This window comes from Elaeis guineensis, chromosome 1, assembly GCF_000442705.2.
Source record: "Elaeis guineensis isolate ETL-2024a chromosome 1, EG11, whole genome shotgun sequence".
NCBI lineage: Eukaryota > Viridiplantae > Streptophyta > Magnoliopsida > Arecales > Arecaceae > Elaeis > Elaeis guineensis.
In genome coordinates, this window is record NC_025993.2 from 146,780,891 (window position 1) to 146,806,080 (window position 25,190).

At 35.2% G+C, this 25,190-nt stretch overlaps 1 protein-coding gene across 3 annotated transcripts; it reads right to left on the bottom strand.

Moving 5' to 3' along the window:
- Nucleotides 1-883: 883 nt before the first annotated feature.
- On the bottom strand, nucleotides 884-23,908 carry LOC105038909 (protein cornichon homolog 2). 3 transcript variants are annotated; one of them, XR_830806.4, is made up of 5 exons: nucleotides 23,698-23,906; nucleotides 6,784-6,965; nucleotides 4,098-4,220; nucleotides 2,616-2,984; nucleotides 884-1,105 (listed from the first exon to the last, which is right to left on the bottom strand). XR_830806.4 is itself a non-coding variant. In XM_073243146.1 (5 exons), the coding sequence occupies exons 1-4, from the start codon at nucleotides 23,770-23,772 to the stop codon at nucleotides 2,915-2,917; spliced, it is 450 nt and encodes a 149-aa protein (XP_073099247.1). In that variant the 5' UTR covers nucleotides 23,773-23,908; the 3' UTR covers nucleotides 884-1,105; nucleotides 2,892-2,914. The 3 variants fall into 3 exon arrangements, 2 of the variants coding, with proteins under 2 accessions (XP_073099247.1, XP_010913130.1); XM_073243146.1 differs by having other exon boundaries at nucleotides 2,892-2,984; nucleotides 23,698-23,908; XM_010914828.4 differs by lacking the exon at nucleotides 884-1,105 and having other exon boundaries at nucleotides 2,609-2,984.
- Between the last annotated feature and the right edge of the window lie 1,282 nt (nucleotides 23,909-25,190).

Below are 25,190 nucleotides of genomic sequence, written 5' to 3' on the forward strand. Positions count from 1 at the left end.
ACGGAGGCTGATGCCTCCGCAGTATCTGAGTTAGTTCAAACCTATCCCCAGCACTTTTACCTAAAACCAGGTATCAAAAGTCAGTAATACTAATAAATCCAGAAATGTGCTTGGTAGGGAATTAAACTTGCAGTCTTATATTTCAAACCGGCAGGCAGCGTCAAGCATTTCCTTTATACATAAAGCCCTGCAGAAAATCAAAATTTTGCTGTGTTGATTGCCTCATATTTTTAGGACAGTATAGGGGCTGCATGTTTTGTGCAAGAGAAGAACTCACCTTCCTTCATATGAATCTACTGTTAAATCATACAATAACCACTTTGAGATCCGTACAAACAGATGAATGAAGAATTTTTGAGTGCTATGAGATTTGTGTGGGGCACAACCTAATGGTTGATGTTGTGCAAGAGCCAGTGTAGCTCAAGATGGATGTCAAACTAAGCTCATGTCCCTCAGCATCATAGAATTAAAGATTTGGGATGCTGATACCTTCCTCATCCCTCCACTTCTCTTTCCTACCATCTCATGCCTTTATAAATTAGAAGTCCCTCCAAGCACCCTTCTCGAGTCCCTACCTGCGCCCATCTGTTCCCCTCCCAATGGCTCGGCCTGCAATAATCTCAGTAATTCATCGTCTCGTTGCCAAGTCTGGCCTTCATCGGACCTGCTTAGCCAATGGCAAGCAGGAGAAGCACAGGGTAAAAGCAAATTTGAGATTGATGTGCAAAATTACAGCACCCACATGAATAAAGGATTTGCTGTTTGCCATTTTCTTTAACATGATTTTGATATCGACCAAAAATTGAAGAAACCACGAGTCAATTAACAACGTCCTGGACAATCTTCTTGGTTAAATGAACTCCACTTTTCACCAGTTTGAAGATGAAACAGCAACAAAGTGGCAAATGATTAACAATAACTACCAAAATGTGCAATATTCTTAAAATACAATAATTTAATAACAATTTCATATAAGAATGTATTAGATGATACATCAAATAATTGACCCATGGATCGTTTACAAAACAGTTTCCAACAGCCCAGGTGATGGCTTCAGTAGTCATACTAGATTTCTGTAAATGAGGATCGGATAAAGCATGAAGACCTGCAGAATGGTAATCAAACTAAAAGATTTTACTACTACCATGACAAGATGAAGATGAGGAAAGGAGTAAACAAGCAACGTGGGTCTAAATTCAAGAGACACCTTAGTTCAAATATTTATGACTAATTTACAATATCTAAGGAGGCACATTGTCGTATCAGCTCAATTTTCAAACAGGAATCAATTTTGGAAGCACAGAGATTGAGATCACTAAAAGCAATCACTTCATGTTCAGGCCATTCAGTGAGGGGAACTCATCTTGTGGTCATCATTAAGAGGCAATAGTTCTTCTTTTATTTCTGCACATTACATATCTCTTATTACCTTTTCAGACAACATAGTGCTTTAGAACCAATGTACAAAGCCCTGGAACCCTTATCTCTAGATATGAGGTCATGTAGAAATGAGCATTTTACATATATTTTTTCTGTGTTTATGATTGCCCTATATGCTAAAATGCATGGTGAGTGATGCAAGCATTTATGCATATGATCTTCTAGAGGTGCTACAACATATGCCAATCAAAAGTACCTAATATCTTCTAGTTGAAAAACCATTTATTGCCCGACCACTAGACAAATGGTAAAAGAGCCACCAAAACTCCGAGGTGCTACGGAAAATGTAAGTGGTAATCCATGGATGGATCATTGAATTGTATGCATTACCATGCATTTAAGCACCTGTTTACACATAGGAACCCAGCCAGCAGCCTTTGAGCCTACTTTACAGGCCAAAGCCCAGCACCTACTCAGGCTTTGGCCAAGCCTCAGGCTTTCTAAACATTTTCATTAAGACATGCTAAAAATACTTAAAAATGCTAACTATGAATAATTAAATATTTTAATAGCAATTTGAAAACTCAAGGTACTCTACGACCTAGATCTTCTCCCCATAAGTTTACACATCAACAAAATCTACAGTTTAAACATCAAAAACCTAGTATTTGAAAAAAAAAATTGGGCTGGGCCAAACTTGCACCCAAGCCTGTCCCCTTTAATAAACTGTGTTGATTTTACAGGCCTAGCCGAGCATATGCCGAGCCTAAAATCTTGGCTCAAAGCTGCCCAAAAGCTTCAGGCTTGCGCACAGGTCAGGCAGCCCACCCAACCTATGAACAAGTTTACTTGTTAGATTCCTTATTTTCCATTAAAAAAAGAAGTTACAACTGCAAAACACAATAAACTTTAAAAGTTTCATATTTTATTCTTCACAGTACCTTATTACATGGCATGGAGTTTAAGCCATCAAAACAAGTTTGAAGCTTTTCTTATTAAAACATACTAATAGAAATGCCTAACATACCTCGTTATTTTAACTAGTTATGTAAAATAACATAATCTCAGCTTTTTGGCTTATAAGACTTGTTTGTCATAGTTCACGCTTTCTTTCTTTCTTTCTTTCTTTCTTTCTTTTTTTGCCTAATCCTTTTCATTCAATATCACCCACAAAAAAAAAAAAGGTTCAGTACAATTTTATTTACATTAAGACATCAAACTGAAAAGCTTGGAACCTGAAATAATATGCAGTTGAATATCATTAAGGATGGATAAGATTCAGCTTCACTGCACAGCAGCAAATGCAGACGTCATTGGATGCTAGTACAACATAGCCATAACTTTGAGATGCATGTGGGCAATACATCAGCATTTGCAGAAAAACTTTAGGAGCAAGCCACTGCCAAACATGAGAATCTTCATGTGCACTACATGTATAATCCAAAGGAAACTTCCTTTCCATGCACAATGGAGCTAGCCAAATCCATAAAGAATGTCTAGAAGATGAGTACGTGCCAGGCTCAGCTCAGGAATGTTAAAAAATCCCAGATTCCAGAGAACCATCATCTTCATCCATAAGTAAGAGGACAGCAGACATCACGAGCCTGCAAAAGATTTCAAAAGTTAACATTTATCAAACTGATAACCAAACAAATGCTCAAACATGCCTTCTGTAATATGCAAGTATAAGTGAAACCAGGAAATATCTGAAGTTATCGGAACTAGAGGAAAAGAAACATTATTACATGTATGAAGAAGTGAAACCTTGAATAGAACACAAAAACACTTGTCTTATTATTACCATACACCAGAATACAAAGTATGCCTCTCAAAATTTGTTTAGCACCCTGACATTAAGATGTATGAGAACTGATTGAAGAAACAACAATGAATTTGTTACGTCATCAGAGTTACTTTCAAAGACATATTGCCAGCAAAGGCCCCCTTACTGGTGAGAGAATCTGTTTGAAAGCTTTCAAAGTCCTTAAAACCTTAAACCACCAGAAGCACAGACTGGAATAGTGGAAGTTACGTATTTTGACAGGCATGGGAAACGAAAGTAGGATTAGGAGCACACATACAGTCGAAGAATAGTATTGACACCAACCAAGACCCAATGATCTCAAGTTATGTCCCTCCATGTCCTAAAACACTTGAAAAAATAAACTTAATATCCTTACAAAATGCTAAACAACAAATGCCTTCGAATAATCTTAAGGAAATGTCCACTACAATCACTAATCTAAGGTGTTAATTAAGACTCCAAGTGCACAAAGGATCTCATTTAAATCAAAAATATCTGTATTTATATGAACTGATTTTGACGCTAAGAAGCACTAGTGACAAAACTAAATATGACATATAATGCCACGTGACCTACAAAGGGACGTAAAACACACCTTTGACCATTGCTTAAGTTATTATCTTTTCTCATAGGGATCAACAAACAACTGGTGACAATGAGTTTCACAAGGACCATTGGACTTATTTTCTTTCTTCCCCCTAAACATCTATCCCCATCTCGTCCCTCATACTACATTTTGCGCTGAATGGAGTTACATGATGATGAAAACAACTTTTAGCAATTACAGAAAGTGACTGCTCTGCTCCAAATAAATTTATAGGAAACAACTACATACGTCATGAGAAACAAAGCACATAACTTTATGGTGAATGTAGAAGATAAGCAATAAGATTGAGAAAAAAAAAAAACAGACCTGTAAATGACTATAACAAATATGCTGAAGTAGATAGAAAGCTTGATTATTCTGTACTTCTTTTCTCCATTTAGCAATCTAAAGATCTCAGTAACATCAATAAGATGTCTTCTATTCATAAACCTGAAAAAAGATGAAAAGAAGGAAAAAAGACTGCAGTGAGAATACAAAAAATTACTGACTGAAAGGAAGTCTGCATTGATGTAATCAAAGATGCAAGCTCAGCCTACATATTTATGATATCTGAGGGCCATCTTGCCTGTACAATAAGGAGAAAGGACATTCCATATCAAATATTAACTGGATCTCCAGACGATCAAAAATCCAGTATCTCAACCAATACTCAAAACACTAGCCAGCCTAGAAAAGTTTCAATCTTGCATTCTGGTGACTCAAGCTTGAGTTAGAATAGGCTCAGCATCTTAGTGGTGGCTGGGTTTCAATAAATCTGTAGTAAATCAACGAGCCTTGATTTAAAAATATGTTGTAACATGTCTATTGTAGCTACCATCACACATGCAATTGGTCTCATCTCCAAATTAAGTTAAAGCTGAGAGAAAAGGAAACCAGTTCCCTGATCCCATAAATAGAGATGGAATAAACTTTTACATCAATGTCATGCAACATGCATGGATGATACAGAGGCAGCATGGACTATTGACAGAATTGAATACAATTCAAAGTACATAAACACAGAAGCAGACCTGTGCTGCTCTAAATGGACTCCAAGGCTACTGGTTGATCCGCTAGATAAGCTTGACTTTCATTCACTTCCAAAAAATCTTGTCAATTACACAGAACAAGCTTGTGTCAAATGTCTAGAAAGCCCTTGTTTTCATCATGGTTTTATCTTCCTTCTTCTAATGATTATGACCAAGACCAGTTGGCAAAATTAAGCAGATCTTGTTACTGATTTAAACAACTATTAAGAGTTAGTGTTAAGAAATGTCTATGGACCTCTATGGTGGATAGATTTATTGCTGAATACCATTTCAGAGCATAGTTTCAAGTGCCTGCACATGCTAGTCTATGTTCTGCAGAAAATACTGAGCCAAGCTAGTAGGAATACAGGTTGGCATGGCACCAATAGATCTTTTTGAATATTCATTAACTAAAAGGAAACACTTAAGTCCTTTTTCTTTTGAGTTCTGCATGGTAAATCTGGTACCAACCACTTGTGGGCACACAAAATGCCACCAGCACTTAAATCCTTGCCTAAAAGTACATGGCCCCTGATAGTTTGTAGTGTAGTATTAAGACAAAAATGAGGACATAAGGTTTTTATGCTTTTTCAATGCTTGCTCCATCAAAACATATAGCGATAGTATGTAATCCAAATGGTAGGAGGTAGGAAGAAAAAGGAACTGAAACAAGGGGAGAACAAAACTAGGTTAGGCCTCTGACTAGGTGATTCACTCGAATACATGAAATTGGCTACCAAGAAACTTTCAGTCTAGTTGCTATATGTTGGCCCAACTTGCCCTGATTTCATAAACAGACCACAACTTCACCACAGATCCAACCAGATTAGTGAATGGGTTCATTGGCCCAGTCTAAATTCAAAAAGAACTGATTTGACGTCGTACCAGATTCTGAATACTATTGTCATTAATAAACAATAATTGTGCTTCAATAACAATAGCAACGGTAATAACAATAATAGTAGAGTAAGTTTGCAAGCCCACCATAAAACAGAATATAGAGTTTAAAAAATATCATATGGGCTATATATGTCAATAGTTAGATGCATATATGAAAACCAATGTCCTAAACATATTTCTATGGTGAATTTTGAAGATCATCAAATCTAAATCAATATTCATCACCAATAATATTAATCTCTTTTTATTTCCCTTTTCCATTTTGGAAATACAAACTAGAGACAATTGCACTGGCCTCCTTTGGCAGGTTACGGACCCTACCAAAATTGTATCATGCTCCATATAGGTTTTGTCCTTCCTATGATGCCAACCAAGATATGAGCATATATCACCACTTCTTTCCATCTTACCAAGCCTCATTTTCACATCTCAAACAACAGTGCATGATTTATATGCACAAACATAACAGACTAATATGAACTGATTGCATAAAACTCTTGCAAGTGATACTTTTACCAAATTCACATATAAGCAACTAGATCTTACTCTATATGAATTGTTAGTGATATATACACACATTGAGTAGATTTTAAGTGATTCAGTCTTCAACATTATCACTTTTGTCATTTTGTCACTTTGTGGTCATTTTCCACCCTGGTTAAACCACAGTCAACTTATAATTTATCTCAATTGGCCAATTTTAATAGTGCAAGAAAAAGAAGGGAAAATGCTTAAGTAACAAAATATACAACCCAGATCATGACACCAGGCATGTGTCAAAATTTTCAACCCTGCTTTATGTATAAATATCACATTCTGAGTGCCTGGCTGATGTTATGATGATGAAAAAGGTTCTGCTGCATCAGCTGTTATATGTTTGGGTGCCATAAACTGGTTTCCCTAGCAGTGGTTAATACAAGTTCTTCAGTTTTAACCATCTGTTCATTGCAGTGCTTAATCAGCAAAGCAACCATAAAATCTATGAACATGCTTATCAGTAGTTAATAAATATGCATAAACATAACTAAGCACATCCAACAAGAAGTTTGTTTCATATAACAAAAAAGGCAAGAGATAATGCTTACAGGTTTATATGGTAATAAGTGATGGGTACCATTATCAAAAATGGAAACCAATGCCATGTTAGGAGGAAAGAAGCACATAAGATTCCTTGAACCAGGAACTCTGGAATGACGACGGCATTGATGCGAGAGGACAAATCATATGGGTTGATATAGTCAAACTCCAAATCAGACAAGTTAATAAGCTGGTTCACAAGTATGAAAAACAAAATAAAGGTAGGTTAACAAACAGAGCAATGAGCCACTTCAAAAATACTACAAAGTAGAGCAATTCACTCTTACCACCAATAGTGGACACACACACACAATTGGCATTAGAAAACCACAAAATGAATCCAACTATGCAGTATTCATGAACAAAAAGCAAAATCAAGATTGCACTCATCCAGCTTGTTTAAATTACGAAATCAAGTGCTAGAGATGTTTTAACTGAAACCACTGTGGAAAATGGACATTAATTACCAACCTCCACACTTATACCAAATTGTGTTACGCACGCGCGCGCACACACATAGAGAGAGAGCATAGCAACAAGATATAAACTACCAAACTCTATGCTTACATCAAATCAAGGTTTTAAATCCCGTAGGACGAAGGTGTCCCAGTATCTCCATGGAACGGGATGCTTCGCTATCCCGTCCTATCTTGACAGCTGTTTCGATTATGTATCCCGATAAATATCCTCCATCTCTCTCCCCTTCTTTTTTTTCTTTCTTTATTTTTTTTCTTTCCTTCTTTTCTTTCTTTCTTTTTCTTCTACCTTTCTTTTCTTTTTTTTTTCCTTTCTTTTCGTCATCCATTTCTTTCTTTCTTTCCTTTTTCTTCTTCTTTCGTTTTCCTTTCTTCCTTCTTCCCTTCCTTTCTTTCTTTTGTTGTTCTTTTTGTTCTTTTCTTTCACTTTTTCCTTTTTCCATCTTTGTTCCCTCTCCTCTTTCTTCTTCTTTTCCTATATGGATGAGTTTCAAAGTCCCGACCCCATCCCGATCTCATTTTCTCATAGAAACGGAACGGGATGACTGGGATGCCTCCATCCCGTCGAACATAAATTGTGTGCATAAGAGAGACATGTTGAGGCAAAGCCATTGTGAAAACAAACTAAACTGTAGCAGAATCCCTAGCATCATTCCCAAAAGTTGGGAAAAAGCCTAGAAAACCCACTAAACAAATGGAAATTGCCTCCTCTTGGTAAGACTTTTAGAAGATCCACCTTCATCAGAGGACCTCAAGCAGTTGTGGTTCTGTTTAATTCTATTTTACTCTTCATAAAAATAAAACAATGTGAGCCCACTTTTTGCTCAGAAACATGTTAATGATTCCTTTGAGATTTAAGTAATTAATGATGGATACTTTTCAAAGCATGGTATGTGATTTTATGCCACTAAAGCTCCACGTCTGGTCTTTATTATGTCAAATTACATAAGTTCCCTTTTCATAAAAAAAGATCAAGGCCGTTGCAATTTCTAGTAGTAGTTTCACCTAAAATGATCATGAGAGAAGGTTTTAGATGTACAAATATTTCTATTTTTTGGCTTTTGATTTATTTAGAACTCTAATATATGTTAAGGTATAGTGGCCTTTGTCATGAGTTTGATGTCGTCATCTCTATTTCATTCTATGTAGAGATGATGCCATGCTTAGTTAAGCTTTGTAATGGTTTTGATGATATAATAAGTTGCATTTAGTACCATTTAATTCATTAAGTTTGTTAGAACTTATGATTACAATGCTCATAATGTTTAGAAGAAACAAGCTTATATCCATTACCAAACAATTTTCTGAATATCTCAAATAAAAAGAATAAACATGATAAATAATTTTAAAACTGATATATGGTTATATAAATATTTTCTTTAACAATTTCACATGGATTTGAATGTTCCAATCAAATTTTATGACGATGTTTTGCAAGATGCTGGCAAGGTAGAAGGAAGGACATATGTCTCTTTTGTACTCAAATATGCAATGTCACCAATTTAAATAAATAAATGAAGCTTGCACACAGATTTAGCAGCATGTTAACAATTAGTTGAAGTTCGAGATGAGATTTCATCATAATAGATTAGTAGCCATCTACAAAGGGCTCAATTCTCCGATTTCTCGAAATTCACTTCTTATAGCATGCCTGCTTTAGAGATCAGATTCTTCCACCATGTGTGCAATCAACTGTCTAAGATCTACCTCTAAGCATGACATCAGGATGGTGATAAAATGATTATAAAAGAATACACCAAAAGAAATCATTCAAACTAAGCATTCAAAACCTAGCACATGGGAAAGGTTGAGATTCTTCCACCATGTGTGCAATCTATTGTCTAAGATCTACCTCTAAGCATGACATAAGGATGGTGATAAAAAGATTATAAAAGAATACACCAAAAGAAATCATTCAAACTAAGCATCCATAACCTAGCACATGGGAAAGGTTGATGTTTAGAGATCAGATTCTTCCACCATGTGTGCAATCTACTGTCTAAGATCTACCTCTAAGCATGACATCAGGATGGTGATAAAAAGATTATAAAAGAATACATCAAAAGAAATCATTCAAACTAAGCATTCATAACCTAGCACATGGGAAAGGTTGATGTTTGCGAACAATTCTCTAAAAGCATTTGTGAGGATCCGTACAGACGTGTATTTAGTCCCACATTGATTATTCGTCGGAAAGATCTTGAATTATTATACAGGACCAAAAAATCCAAATAATACCTTCCAGCAAGTATTTTTGGACGAGGTCCTACGTTGTTCCAAATATTATCAGGGTCAACCCAATCCATAGTTTATACAAACTAAGGGATACTGCAGTATGGATTCATTGGGGTTGACCACAGACCCCTCGTGGTGTTTGTGAATAGATGCATGGTCTTGGACCCTCAGTCTAGCAAGGATGCTGAGGCTTAAATGGGGGGAGTATGTGAGAATCCGTATGACATATATTTAGTCCTATATTGATTATTCGCTGAAAAAATCTTGGATACTTATAGAAAACCAAAGAACCCAAATAATACCTTCCAGTTAGCCTTTTTGGATAAGATCCTGAGTTATTACAAATGATATCCGAGCCGATCCAACCCATAATCTATATAAATTAGGGAATATTGCAGTACGGATTCATTGAGATTGACCACGAACCAATCGCGATGTTTGTGAATGGATGTATAGATTTGGATCCTTAGTCTAACGAAGACATCAAAAATTAAATAAGAGAGAGTATATAAGAACCTGTGCAGATGTATATTTAATTCTACATCAGTTATTTGATGCAAAGATCTTGAACATTTATACAGGATCAAGAAATCCAAATAATACTTTTTAACTTATCTTTTTGGGTAAGATCTTAGGTTATTATAAATTATAGATGATCTGTGCGGATGCGTATTTAGTCCTACATCGTTATTTGCTGGAAAGATTTTAGGTACTTATACAAGACCAAAGAACTCAAATAATACATTTCACCTAGTCTTTTTGGGGGAGGTCCTGGGTCGTTACAAATGACATCAGAGCGGATCCGGTTCATAACTCATGTGGTTTAGGAAAAACTGCAACATAGGTTCCTTAAATTGACCACAGACTGATCATGATCTTAATGAATGGATATATGCATTTGGTCCCTTACTATAGCAAGGATGCCAGGGCTCAAACAAAAGAAGTATATAAGAATCCGTGAAGATGTATATTTAGTTTCACATTAGTTATTTGCTGAGAAGATCTTGAGTATTTATATAGAACCAAAGAATTCAAATAATACCTTCTAACTAGCTTTTTCAGATAAGATCTTGATCGTTACAAATAGTATCAAAATCGACCCGACTATACCTATGTAGCCTAGAGGATGCTGCAGCATGGATTCATTAGGGCTGACCATGGGCCGATCATGGTGTTTATGAATGAAAGCACGAATTTAGACCCTTAACCTAACGAAGACACTGGGGCTTAAATAGAGAGAGTATGTGAGAACCAATGCAAACATGTATTTAGCCTCATATCAATTATTGCCTAGAAAGATCTTGGATATTTATGTAGAACCAAGGAACTCAAATAATACCTTTAGCTAGCCTTTTTGGGTGAGATCTTAAGTTGTTACAAGCCACCTAGAGCATGAGAAAGTTTGAAGTTAGTGAACGATCCTCTAAAGACATTAGTTGACAAGCCACCTTTCCTACTCCCAAGATCTCACAATGCACAACCGCAAGATCAAGGAAAAAAAGCTTACTGGTTTAGCGAACATGATTAAATAAGGTCTTGCAAACTACTCTATCCACAACTTAGAACATACATCAATGGAAATAATGAACAATAAAGAAATTCATTTCACAAAAACATCTGCAATTTGTATGATAACGATATCAAGGTGAAAATGGTGATGATAACAATGCACAGCCTCGTGGCACTTTGGTCTAATTTTTGTTTTTTTCTCGCAATAGTATGATACAGTTTGGAAAAAAAATGTATATACCTACATCATTAAATGAAAACATTACGGGCAGCACTTTGAATAAAAAAATACTTAAAATGATTTTATTACATCCAAATTCCTTTAAAAAGATAACACTCTGATAAGCACATATGACAAAGAAATAACAGCCCAAACTTCAAAATACATGTTGCTGAAATATTTAATCATGACAATATCCAGGACAAAGTCACAAGTTGAAAGGAATGTTAAAGAGGCAAAATTATACGTTATGCCAAGCTGATGCTCAGCTTCAGTTGTATGTTTTAAACTTTTGGTGAAAGGATGATAAGGACCAAATTTAAACGATATCACCCCGTTAATCAAGTATCTCTGATATGATAATATGGCCAAAAGTGTGACAAACTCAAAGGGTTGGTGAACACGCTTCATGAAATTGGAGGGGTTAAAGAGTTGTTGTGGTCTCTCAAATTCATATGTTTACCAACATTTTTTGAATAACAAATTGGTGATCATACCGTAGGAGGAAACAGGCATTCTTTGGTTGGATGATATGTATGCTCTGGTTAGTTTTTCCACTAATTCTTTTATATAGAAGCTGCATGCATACAGCTAAAAGAAAACATGAAACCAATATCCTGATATTATTCAGAATGTATTGAAGAATGTAATCAACTATAACTGATATCAAATTTTTAAGTTCAGAGTAGGGCTACAGGTGGATTTGATTGACCCACTTCCAACCTGGAATTGATCCAAAAACCAATCTGGCACAACCCAAATTGAAGTTTGTTTGGATTAGGCTCGGATTAAAAAATATGTTTCAAATATGGATTGGATTTTGATCCTTAATTCCTCTTTGAATATAAGTAATGGTCTTCTCCTCATAATATAATTTTTTTATAAGTTATTTTGTTAATTATAATTATGTGTGGTAATCAATCATATTCTATGTAGAATATGCTTTTAATAATGTTTACATGTTGCTTTCTATTACTTTGTTACATAATATGTTTATGATATAACTAGATAATCAATTTCTATATGTTTATTATGCTTTGTATCTAGATTATGTGTGATGCAATTTGACTCCAAAAATCTGATGGTGAGAATGGAATTAATATTAAATTCGATCCAACCAGAAATTAATTGGATTATATTTGGGTTTAATTTTTTAACCCAATTAAAAAATGGATTGGGTTTGGGCTTTGCCCAACCCTAATCCAATACAACTTGCTTACAGCCCTGGATAAGAGCCCCTTTTCATATTTACTAAGACCGAGGCATATTTTTCCAAAAATCTGATGGGCTGAATGAAATTAGAATTAAATCCGAACCAACCAAAAATTAATTGGATTAGGTTTGGGTTTAATTTTTTAACCTAATTCAAATATGGATTGAGTTTGGGTTTTGCCCAACCCCGATCCAATATGACTTGTTTACGGCGCTGGATAAAAGCCCCTTTTCATATTTACTAATGTTGCTCCTTGAATTGATTTTGATGATTACAAAGTATTTGGGGGGGTTACTAATGATTTTAGTTTGGAAAAAGATTTATTATTTTTCAGAGGCAAAATCGTAATTTCACCAAGTCCTAACTCGAAAGCCTCAAGAGCAAGAACAAAAGATTTGTGATCTCTTGGAGGCAATCTCAATATTTTTGGATGTGTATTTTGAAAGAAAATAATGTTTATAAAATTGAGTCGATCTCATGAGTCGACTCATGTCAAATGGGACTGAACGGCACGCTGTTTTTTGACTGGCACACCTAATTGAGTCGACCCCATGAGTTAACTCATGTGCATGAGTCGACCCTATGAGTCGACCTCTGTTGCTGTACACGCCAAAATTACAGAACAATCATTTTCTGTTCTACGCCACAAAAGTCGACCCCATGAGTCGACTGATGTGTATGAGTCGACCCTATGAGTCAAACTCTGCGATAGAAAAACTCCGTAATGACTAGTTTTACAACTCGTTTTGGCGCATTTAATACTCATTTAATGATCTCCAACGGCTCTAAAACTACCCAGATTTCTCTCTACCATCTATTGAAGCTATAAAGGCACTTAAAGGAAGGAAAAAGAAGGAAGATTGAAGGTTTTTCAAGCATTCATTTCAGCCCTAAGCAAAGAGCCTTCTTGAAGTTAAAGAAGCTTTCATTTCAAATTCACCAACCCCTCAAGAGTTCATTCAAGTCTTCAACAACCTTGAGGAGAATCAGAAAAGCTTCTTCATTGTTGTGTAAAGTGTATTTAAAGCTTTATTTGCTCATTAAAGGAGCTACATTTGTATTTTCGTGTAATTAACTGTTATACTCTATTTTTAAGTTGATCTTTAATTTTGGAAAGGTTCCGAAACGTGGAAAAATTGATCCGAACCTTGAATCGGATTGTATTGGATTGGCTTGTACTCGAAAAACAAGTGTTCTAGCTTGGGATAGCTAGAGTCGGAGGTACTAACATTGTATTCTTGTTGAATACGATTTAGTGGATTTGAATTCTTAAGTAGGAGTTTGGAGAGTGGATGTAAGTGCAAGGTTGGCACCGAACTACTATAAATCTTGATTGTTTGTGGTGTGCTTACTTGTTCTTTATCTTATTTTCTTTTCCTTCTTGCACTCTTGCATCTAATATCTTCACTTTGCTTAAATCACTCACTTCAACTAACTTGCCTTTTATTACTTAATCCTTGTGGTTCTAGATTAATTTTAAATTTTCAAAAACCCAATTCACCCCCCTCTTGGGTTGCATAGCTGAGCAACAAGTAGTATCAGAGCCCGGTGCTCTAGTCCTACTTTGATTTAACCATCAAAGAGCTAAAGATCTATGGCAACTCAAGTTGGTGCTTCACTAGCCGAAGGGCAGTCCACAAATCGACCTCCAGTTTTAAATGGATCAAATTATACCTATTGGAAAGCTCAGATGAAAATCTTTATTTAAGCACTTGACTATGATATATGGAGTATCATAGTAAATGGACCACATACACCCACTAAAATAATTGATGGTGTGGAATCAACCAAATCCGAAAAAGAATGGGATGAAGTTGACAAAAAAAATGGTTCAACTTAATGCAAAAGTCATGAATGTTTTATATTGTGCTCTAGATGCTAATGAATTCAATCGTATTTCAACGTGCATGTCAGCTAAGGAAATATGGGATAGATTAGAAGTAACTTATGAAGGAACTAATCAAGTGAAGGAATAAAAAATTAACATGCTTGTGCATAAATATGAACTCTTTAAAATGGAGCATGATGAATCAATAACTGAAATATTTACTCGTTTTACTGATATTATTAATGATCTAAAAAGTCTTGGTAAGTCTTATTCTAACAGTGATCTCGTGAAAAAGATTCTTAGGTCTTTACCAAGGACTTGGGAGGCCAAAGTAACCACAATCCAACAAGCCAAAGATCTGAATATCTTACCTTTGGAGGAGCTTCTAGGATCACTAATGACACACGAGCTAAGCATGAAACAACTTAAGAAGGGTCCCAAGAAGTACAAGAAAAAAGCTATGATGGCTATATAGAGCGAAAGTGATGAGTCAAGCTCCAAAGAAGAAGATTCAAATGAACCAGCTAACTTGTGCCTTATGGCACATGAAAATGAGGTAAACACTGAAATTCTTCATGACTTTACCTTTGAAGAACTTCATGAAGCATTTTATGATCTAATTGATGAACTAAAGAAGCTAGGGATAAAGAACAAAGAATTAAAATCAAAGAATCAATTTTTACTAAAAAAAAATGAGATTATTTCAAATGAAAAATCAATCTTGTCTTAAGAAAATCTGAACTTAAAAAATGAGATTGCCAAGTTAAAGCCAATGGTTGAAAAGTTTACTTTAAGTTCAAATAAACTTCAAATGATACTTGACAATCAAAAGACTATTTATGATAAAACCGGTCTTGGATATAATCCTTTAAAAAAATAAAAATTTCTGAAAAATATCTTTGTAAACTCATCATGCAACAAGTTTTCAAATATTACTTGTTTTAAATGTGGTAAAGTAGGACACAAATCTTATACATATTTTTCTAATAAATCTGAAAATTTTAATGTAAAGAAAATATGGGTTCCAAAAAGAACCACTGTAACTAACCAAAAAGGATCCAAGAAAGCTTGGGTACCTAAAGTGAAAACTTGATTTTTGCATGCAGATGTGTCTTACATCTCAAGGAACAAATCGAAAATGGTATCTTGATAGTGGGTGCTCAAGACACATGATCGGTGATGAATTCTAATTCATCACACTTGATGCAAAAGATAGAGGGATGGTCACCTTTGGAGATAATAGCAAAGAAAAAATCATCGATATAGGTAACATTGGTATCACTCCCTCCAAATACATTGAAAATATTTTGTTAGTCGATGGTTTGAAACATAATCTATTAAGCATCAGTCAATTTTGTGATAAAGGATACAAAGTCATTTTTGAATCTTCATTTTGCATAATAACTAGTTTTATTAATGAAGGCATTAAATTTGTTGGACATAGACATGGTAATATTTATATGGTAGATTTGAATGATCTTTTCAAAATAAACATGCAATGTCTCGTAATCTTGAATGCTAAGATTAATGAGACTAATTGGCTTTGGCATCGTAGGCTTGCATATATTAGCATGCATTCACTTTCAAAACTTATTAAAAAGGAATTGGTTACCAGCTTACCCAAATTAAATTTTGAAAAGGATAGAATTTGTGATGTATGCCAACTGGATAAACAAACAAGAGTCTCATTCAAATCTAAAAATATTGTTTCAACTTCTAAGCCATTAAAACTATTGCACATAGATTTATTTGGACCCACTAGAACTACTAGTCTAGGTAGAAAACGATATGACTTTATGATTATTGATAATTTCTCTCGTTTTACATGGATCTTCTTTTTGACATATAAGGATGAAATTTTTCATGCGTTCTCAAAATTTTATCGAAAAGTCACTAATGAAAAAAAAAATTTAATTCAAAATATTCAAAGTGATCATGGAACCGAATTTGAAAATCAAGATTTTGAAAAATTTTGTGATGAAAAAGATATTGACCATAACTTTTCAGCACCTAGAACACCCCAACAAAATGGGATAGTAGAAAGAAAAAATAGAATCCTCGAAGAAATGGCCCGTACAATGCTATGTGAAAGCAACCTCCCGAGATATTTTTGGACGGAAGCAATTAACACGGCATGTTACATATTAAACCGTGCTTTAATTAGATCAATTTTAAAGAAAACTCCCTATGAACTTTGGAAAGAAAGAAAATCAAACATTTTATAATTTCATGTTTTTGGTTGTCGATGTTTTATTTTGAACAATGATAAAGAAAGACTAGGAAAATTTGATGCAAAATCCGATGAAGCTATTTTTCTTGGTTACTCCTCTTCTAGCAAAGCTTTTAGAGTTTTCAACAAAAGAACTTTAGTAGTAGAGGAGTCAATACATGTTGTTTTTAATGAAACTAACGATCTTCCTTCAAGAAAGAATGAAGGTATTGATGATGCAGATCCTCTTATAGAAGGAATGAAGGAGATCACCCTAAAAGACTCAACAATTCAAAATGAAGAAGAATATGAAAACAAACAAAAGGATGAAGATGAAGAACAACAAGAACAACCTCAAGGCTCAAATGATCTACTTAAAGAATGGAGGTATGATCACAATTACCTCAAAGAATTGATCATTGGTGATCCTACACATAGAGTAAGAACTCATTCCTCTCTTAGAGATGCATACAATCATTTTGCATTTGTTTCTCATTTTGAACCTAAAACCATAGATGAAGCTGAAAAAAATTATAATTGGATAAATACAATACAAGAACTTAATCAATTCGAAAAAAATAATGTATAGACTTTAGCATCAAGACCTAAAAATTATTCAATAATTGACACAAAATGGATATATAGAAATAAACTAGATGAACATGAAAATGTAATTAGGAATAAAACAAGATTGATTGCGAAAGATTATAATCAAGAAGAGGGAATTGATTTTGATGAGACCTTTGCACCTGTTGTTAGATTAGAAACAATTAGACTTTTACTTGCATATGCTTGCTTTATGAATTTTAAGTTATTCTAAATGGATGTCAAAAGTGCTTTTCTAAACGGATATATTGCTGAAGAAGTTTATATAGAACAACCTCCCGATTTTGAAAATCATGCTTTTCCTAATCAGGTTTTTAAATTAAACAAAGCATTATATGGTTTGAAACAAGCACCTAGAGCTTGGTATGAAAGACTAAGTAAATTTCTGCTTAATAATAATTTTTCAAGAGAAAATGTAGACACAACCATTTTCATTAAAAGAAATCAAGATGATATCTTAGTTATACAAATATACGTTGATGACATTATTTTTGGATCTACTAATGAAACTCTTTGTCAAAATTTTGCTAAGCTCATGCAGGGGGAGTTCGAGATAAGCATGATAGGAGAACTTACATTCTTCCTCGGACTCCAAATCAAACAAACAAAAGAAGAAATCTCCATCACCCAAAACAAATATACAAGAGAACTACTCAAAAGATTTGGAATGGAAGGTTTCAAAGCAATTGATACACCCATGAACCCATCATGTAAGCTTGACAAGGATGAAGAAGGTAAAAATGTAGACTTAAAATTTTATAAAAGCATGATTGGTTCTCTATTGTATTTAACTGCTTGTAGACCAGATATTATGTTGAGTGTTTGTCTTTGTGCTCGCTTTCAATCAAATCCAAAAGAATCACACTTGAATGCAGTTAAAAGAATCCTTAGATATTTAAATGGTACACAAACTCTAGGACTATAGTATTCTAAAGACTCATCAATTGACTTAATAGGATATTCAGATGCCGATTTTACTGAATGTAGATTAGATAAAAAAAGTACTAGTGAAATTTGCCAATTTTTTGAAGTTAACTTAATCTCTTAGTTTAGCAAGAGCAAAATTCGGTGGCACTGTCTACGACCGAGACCGAATACATTGCAGTAGGAAGTTGTTGTGCTCAAATCTTGTGGATTAAGCAACAACTTGAGGACTTTGATATCAAACTCAATAAAACTCCCATAAAATGTAATAACACTAGTGCTATCAATCTAACTAAAAATCCAATTCAGCACTCTAGATCAAAATATATTGAAATTAGACATCATTTCATAAGATAACATGTTCAAAATAATAATATAATTTTTGACTATGTATGTACTGAGAAACAATTGGCTGACATTTTTACCAAGACCTTAAGTGAAGATAGATTTTGTGAAATTAGAAGAGAACTAAGAATCCTTGATCCATCAGCTTAAGTATCTCTCAAATTTCAAGTTCTTAATGCCAAAAAATTCATTGAACTAAATTTGTTGAGCTCAATTCTCATCTCTTATTTTCTCTTAAAAGCTCAAAACTGTACTTCTTATGATCAATCTCTAGGTAGACACTTTTCTCTCAAAGTTTCAGATTTTTTCAAATTTTTCTATCATTCTTATAAATTTTTCTGTGCCATGAGTCGACTTTCAGGGTCGATTCTAGGGTAAACTTGTAATTCTGTCAAAATCCTTCGGACGCTCTCTTTTTATTGAGAAATTTTCTTTGAGCCGACTCTGTCCTTCTTCTTCTTCCTCCCACCGAACCAAAAGCTCTCCCTCTCTTCTCCCTCAAACCGAAGATTTCTCTCAAATCTCTCTTCCCACCGATTTTCACCCTTCAAATCGTTCGTTTAAGAACCAACTTCCTCTCCTCTTTCTTCCTCGTTTGGGCGGTTTGAGCTTGCCCTAGATTCTACCTCTCTTCTCCAAATCGACGCTTCACCTCTCCAAAATCTTGGCTTTTCCACTAGAATCCTTTCCTCTCTACCTCATTTAGTCTCCTAAACTCCTTGCAAGTCCTTCTTGTCCAAATGACTCCCAAAATGAAGCTCCCACAGAGAAGAAAATCTGTTCGCGGGTTAGAGGAGAGTGTGCGCAAAAAAAGAATGGCAGCCGAGCCCTCTCCTGCTCCAATCCCAGCTCCAGATCCTACTTCAGCTTCTACACAGTCTCCAATCAGCCCAAACAAGGTACCTCTCTCTGATCGAAAAGTGAAACCCGAGAAGAATATAGATTTCAAGTTTTTTGAAAAAGAAGAATTCTCCATTGGAACAAAGATTAAAAATCAAGGATGAGAGTTTTACTGTCTTTTGAAAGAAAACACTTATGTTGATCTGATCTGACAATTTTATTTGAATTTAAGTTACTTCAATGGAACAGTAAAGTCTACAGTGAAAGGTGTTGATATTATTCTTGATCCTTTACATTTGAGACAAATTCTGCACTTGCCTTGTGAAGGTTATACTAATATGGAGCTCCCAATTAAAGAAGAAAGAATTAATGCTATCTTAGGCAGAACTTTTACCTGTAGTTTAAATAAATTAGAAGCCAAGATACTTTCAGTGAAAATGAGGCTTTTACATCACATGGTGACCAAGTTTTTTGTCCCTAGGAGTGGCAGGCATGACCTCTTATCCGATAGGGATATTTATATCATGTATCATGTGATCACTGAGACCCCCTTAAACCTTTCTATTCTAATGATTGAGGCCATGAGAGAGACCCTAAACAGGTCTAAGGCTCACTTACCTTTTGGTATGGCGCTCACTCCGATCTTTAGGAGGTTCGGAGTCAGTTTTGAGGGGAAGGCAGTTACTAGGTTGTCTCATTCTGACACCATCAACCACCACACACTGCACCGCATGGATTTTTCAAAGACGGATGACGGTTGGTCAAAAGATGTTGAGGAGAGAGTAAAGGAGGGACCGTCTTCATCTCCTCGTGATCACAAAGCATCTCCTGATATTCAGTTTGTGTCTAATCACGAGGCTGGTCCATCAGAGTGAGTGAGGAGGCATGCTTCAGTTTCACAGTCAGGGAGCAGGATACATCCTTCAGAGTTCAGACTTACAGATGATCAGGTTGAGCTGATGTCCCAGCGTGTTGCCTCCATTTTATCTCAGTAGTTTGCCACCTCAAATTTTGCTCAGAGGATGACTTCTCAGGCTGTTTCAAATCAGACCATGATCCCTCATATCTCTATCGTCTTTCAGATGCTTACTGTTCAGTCCGTATGTATTGAGCAGCTTAAGAGATATATTTTGAGACTGACAGGAAGAGTTTTAGACTTGTATTTTGAGACTAACAGAAAGAGTTTTAGACTTGCAGGGATAAGTTTTAGCCTTAGCCCATCCCCAGCTGCAAGAGAACATCACGGAGGTCTCAGACCTATCTGCAGAAGCGGCTAGACTTCGAGAAATTTTAGAGAGCGGATTTGACTTTTTGACAAGAGAGATCAGGGACTCCAGTGAGACTGCCTCTACTCAGTTTAGTACCCTGATGCAGTCTGTGTCGAGAGCCTTGGATCTTTTGGACACCATCAGACTTTCTCTTTTAGCACAGTCCATATCTTCCCCGGCTCCAGGATCCTCTTGCCCCTCTACTCGTGCCGATACTTCTACCCATGACCGAGGCAGACGTGGTCGAGGTCGTGTCCGTGGATTTGATCCTACATCTTCTCATCATATCTCTGATTCTTTTGATTCTGATGACTCCAGCCATGACATCTATTAGATCTAGAATAGTTAATTTTTTTTTTGTTTTTGTCTAGGATCTATCTTATGGCCTTTATATTTTGTTGGCTGATTGACTCTTGGATAGTTGTTATCCATGATTTTTGTATAATCTATGTATTTTGACTTAATGTATTTAGTCACATTTTAATATATACATTTTTTTATGCTTTGAATTTGAATGAATGCCTTTGGATTAATATTTATGAATAGGATCAATTAAAATATTTTAATTATAAGATATGAAAAATGACTCATATATGTGTGATGAAATATCATGAATAGCAATATCTTCTAAATAAGCAAATTAATGTCTTTTATAATTGCTATAGTGAGGAGGAGTAGAGAAATAAACAATGAAAGAAGGGGAGTAAAAAAATAAAATATGGTATCAAAAATAGAGAGTAGAGAAAATATGTCCTTTATGTTATTTTTTTTCTCTCTTCAAAATCCCTTAAGATATTAATTGATGCTGTCAAAAAGGAAAAATAGAGAATCAAAAATCGAGATCAAGCAATAAGCAATAGAAAAATAGAATCAAGAGCAATAAGCAAAATTGTCAAAGCAAATGAGCAAAATTGTCAAAGCAAATGTGTCAAAGAACCAAAATTGTCAGCAATTTTCAAAGTAAATGAACTAATAAGCAAATTTCAAATTGATCTTCAAACTACTCACGATGCATTTCATTCAAATAACTGGCTATGATGTTTAAGTGATACATCTTCATAAATTTGAAATTCATATTCAATGCCTTACATACGTTATACTCTGCTTTTGCTCAAGTATTTTGTCATCATCAAAAAGGAGAAGATTGTTACTCCTTGAATTAATTTTGATGATTACAAAGTATTTGAGGGGGTTACTAATGATTTTGGCTTGGAAAAATATTTATTATTTTTCAGAGGTAAAATCGTAATTTCATCAAGTCCTAACTCGAAAGCCTCAAGAGCAAAAACAGAAGATTTGTGATCTTTTGGAGACAATCTCAATATTTTTGGATGTGTATTTTGAAAGAAAATAATGTTTATAAAATTGAGTCGACCCCATGAGTCGACTCATGTCAAATGGGACTGAACGGCATGCTGTTTTTTGGCTGGCACACCTAATTGAGTCAATCCCTATGTATGAGTTGACCCTATGAGTCGACCTCTATTGCTGTGCACGTCAAAATTACAGAACAATCATTTTCTGTTCTGTACCACAGAAGTCGATCCCATGAGTTGAGTCGACCCCTGCGACGGAAAAATTCCACAGCGACTAATTTTTCAGCTCGTTTTGATACATTTAATGCTCATTTAATAATCTCCAACGGCTCTAAAACTATCCAGATTTTTCTCTACCATCTATTGAAGCTATAAAGACACTTAAAAGAAGGAAAAAGAAGGAAGATTGAAGATTTTTCAAGCATTCATTTCAGCCCTAAGCAAAGAGCCTTCTTGAAGTTAAAGAAGTTTTCATTTCAAGTTCACCAACCCCTCAAGAGCTCATTCAAGTCTTCAACAACCTTGAGAAGAATCAGAAAAACTTCTTCATTGTTGTGTAAAGTATATTTAAAACTTTATTTGCTCATTAAAGGAGCTACATTTGTATTTCCATATGATTAACTGTTATACTCTATTTTTGAGTTGATCTTTAGTTTTGAAAGGGTTCTAAAACGTGGAAAGATTGATCCGAACCTTGAATCAGATTGTATTGGGTTGGCTTGTATCCGGAAAACAAGTGTTCTAGCTTGGAATAGCTAGAGTCGAAGGTACCGACGTTGTATTCTTGTTGAATATGATTTAGTGGATTTGAATTTTCAAGTAGGAACTTGGGGAATGAATGTAGGTGCAAAGTTGGCACCGAACCACTATAAATCTTGATTGTTTGTGGTGTGCTTATTTATTCTCTATCTTATTTTCTTTTCCTTCTTGCACTCTTGCATCTAATATCTTCACTTTGCTTAAATCACTCACTTCAACTAACTTGTCTTTTATTACTTAATCTTTGTGGTTCTAGATTAATTTTAAATTTTCAAAAATCCAATTCACCCCCGCTCCTCTTGGGTTGCATAGCTGAACAACAACTAAGACCGAAGTGTCCATTACAGTTTCAAGATCTTTGTCTTCTATGTGTCTCCCCTAAATTTTAGACCTTGCTGAAGATTAGAGGGAGGTACAGGAACTTCAAATGCCTCCATGAGTTCCATGTCTCTAATCAAGAGATCCTCCATTCCAGCAGGGGAAAAAACACCGACACCCTTCCTCCCCCTTTTTGGATATATCCTCGTAGGAAAAGGAAAATCGTGGGCTTATAGTTTCAAATTCCATCGATTCGTTTAGAAATTTCATGAATTTTAACAATGACCAATTTTGAAAATCAAAAATCATATATAAACCCAAATTATCATGCTCTTGCAACAAAGACACTCAAAAGAATTCCATTCATTGCAATTTTTCAAAAAAGGAATTCAATCCAAAACTTTTCTTCAAAAAAAAAAAGGTAAAAGAGGAAGAAATAGAGAGCTTTGTTTGTATCTAAACAGCTGCAAAATTATTTTGGAGATTATATTTAAAGTACAGTGCCTTGATATTATCTCCAGTAAGTGAATGTCCTCGCATTGTTCTCAAAAAAAAATCAAGATTAATCTTTTAGTACACTCATTTAGTTCACAAGAAACTCCATTAAACAGCATAAGAAGGAGACTTTCCACGAATCACTCACCATACAACAAACTTCCATTGCTAGATACTATAAACCGAAAGAACGATTCCTAAACCCTCGAAAACACCAAACTTTGCCAAATAAAACGCAAGTTCGAACGTTTTCAAATATTTCTACAAGGGATCGGGATGTAAAGAGGTCAATAAGAGTTCGTATGGTAGACTTTACGCTTCTCATCTGGAACTGAGAGCTAGAGTTGAATTTGGAGGTTACCTGGTACGCGGTCAGGGCGATGAGAGAGATCACAGAGGCGAAGGCGTAGAGCCAGAGGAAGAGCTCCCAGGCCATGGAGTTTTCGAGGATTCTCTCCACTTTAGCGCAGAGGCGGAGGTCGCATCCAACCAGTCTGGGTTTTGGAGTCCGCGGCAAGGTAAGAAAGCCCAGGGGAGACTACGGGCAAGGGAAAGCCGGAGCTTAGGAACACCGTTTATAGAACTCGGAGGCTGATTTTAAGCTAAAGGCGGACCTGATGGACGGCTAGGATGGTGAACAACAAAATATTATAGTTAATAATTGAGCGGTGTTAAGTCAAAGTACGAAAATACGTCTAACGAATTTAGGTTCTCATCCAAGAACTTTTCCCTGTCATCAAGGCAAACCCTAAAAAAGTGCTAACCTTGATTCCTGAAGGTGATCTGGTACTTTGTTTTTTAGGTTTTGTATGCTGATCTCATCTCGATTGATGTGCATCCCTTGTTTCTTTTATGTTGGGAAATGAAGTATGCGTGAAGGGGTATGATGACCATGGCCAAGATCAAGACTCAAGACCAATTTCAACTATGTGGATCCGTTTTGTGAACCGTAGATCTCTAAACATTCTTATGTACAAAATAATATTATATTATAAACTAATTCATGCCCTTCCATACTATTACCTTCCACATTTTACTTGAAACTCTCTCACTGCTTTTTTTTTTACTGAGGGCCCTAGATTTGAGCATCTCTCTAAGGTGGCAACCAAAGTCTTTTTTTTTTTTATTGGTAAAAAAGGAGGAAGCAGAAGCTCTATTGAACCGTAAGAAAGAAAAAAAAAAAAAAAAGGGTACAAAGTACAATATATGTATGGTTTCTTATATGACCTGATAATTACATCAAAAAATGGTGTATACCTACTGTGCTAACAAGAACAGAAGGAAGCAACTGTAATCCCCAAAAACAGAAGAGCTGATATAGGAAAAAAAGATAGAAGGCACATTGGATTGAAATAGCAGGTACATACGATCATAGAACAGAATTCCAAAAGCAATAGTATTACTCTAAAAATAGCATTTTGCGGTGAAGACCAGTTGAAAAAGAGGAGTAGATGCTTTGAAACTTAGTTGTATTAGCCATAAGTGAAAGATCTTGCAGAATAAGCACAATAGTGATGCTCTAACGTTGCCATTCAACTATTACATTATTAGTGTCTGTATTCTTTTATTGCATCACAAATTAGTATCGTTCTAGCTTGCTTTTTTTCAAGCAAAAAAAAAAAAAATCCCATGATGTGGATGGAATCATGAGGCAAGTTGGTCTCTAGCTCCAGTCTCTGCGGTTATTCGTAGTTTCATGAATTGAAATGATTTATCTAATCTACAAAGAAAAAGGATTACTTGAAGACGTAATGCTCATGGTCTCAACCACAAAAAGCATCAGATTTGATCTCCTCTTCCCAATTAGAATCACATTGGTTTTCCTCCTTATCAACATGTAGATAAAATATTATT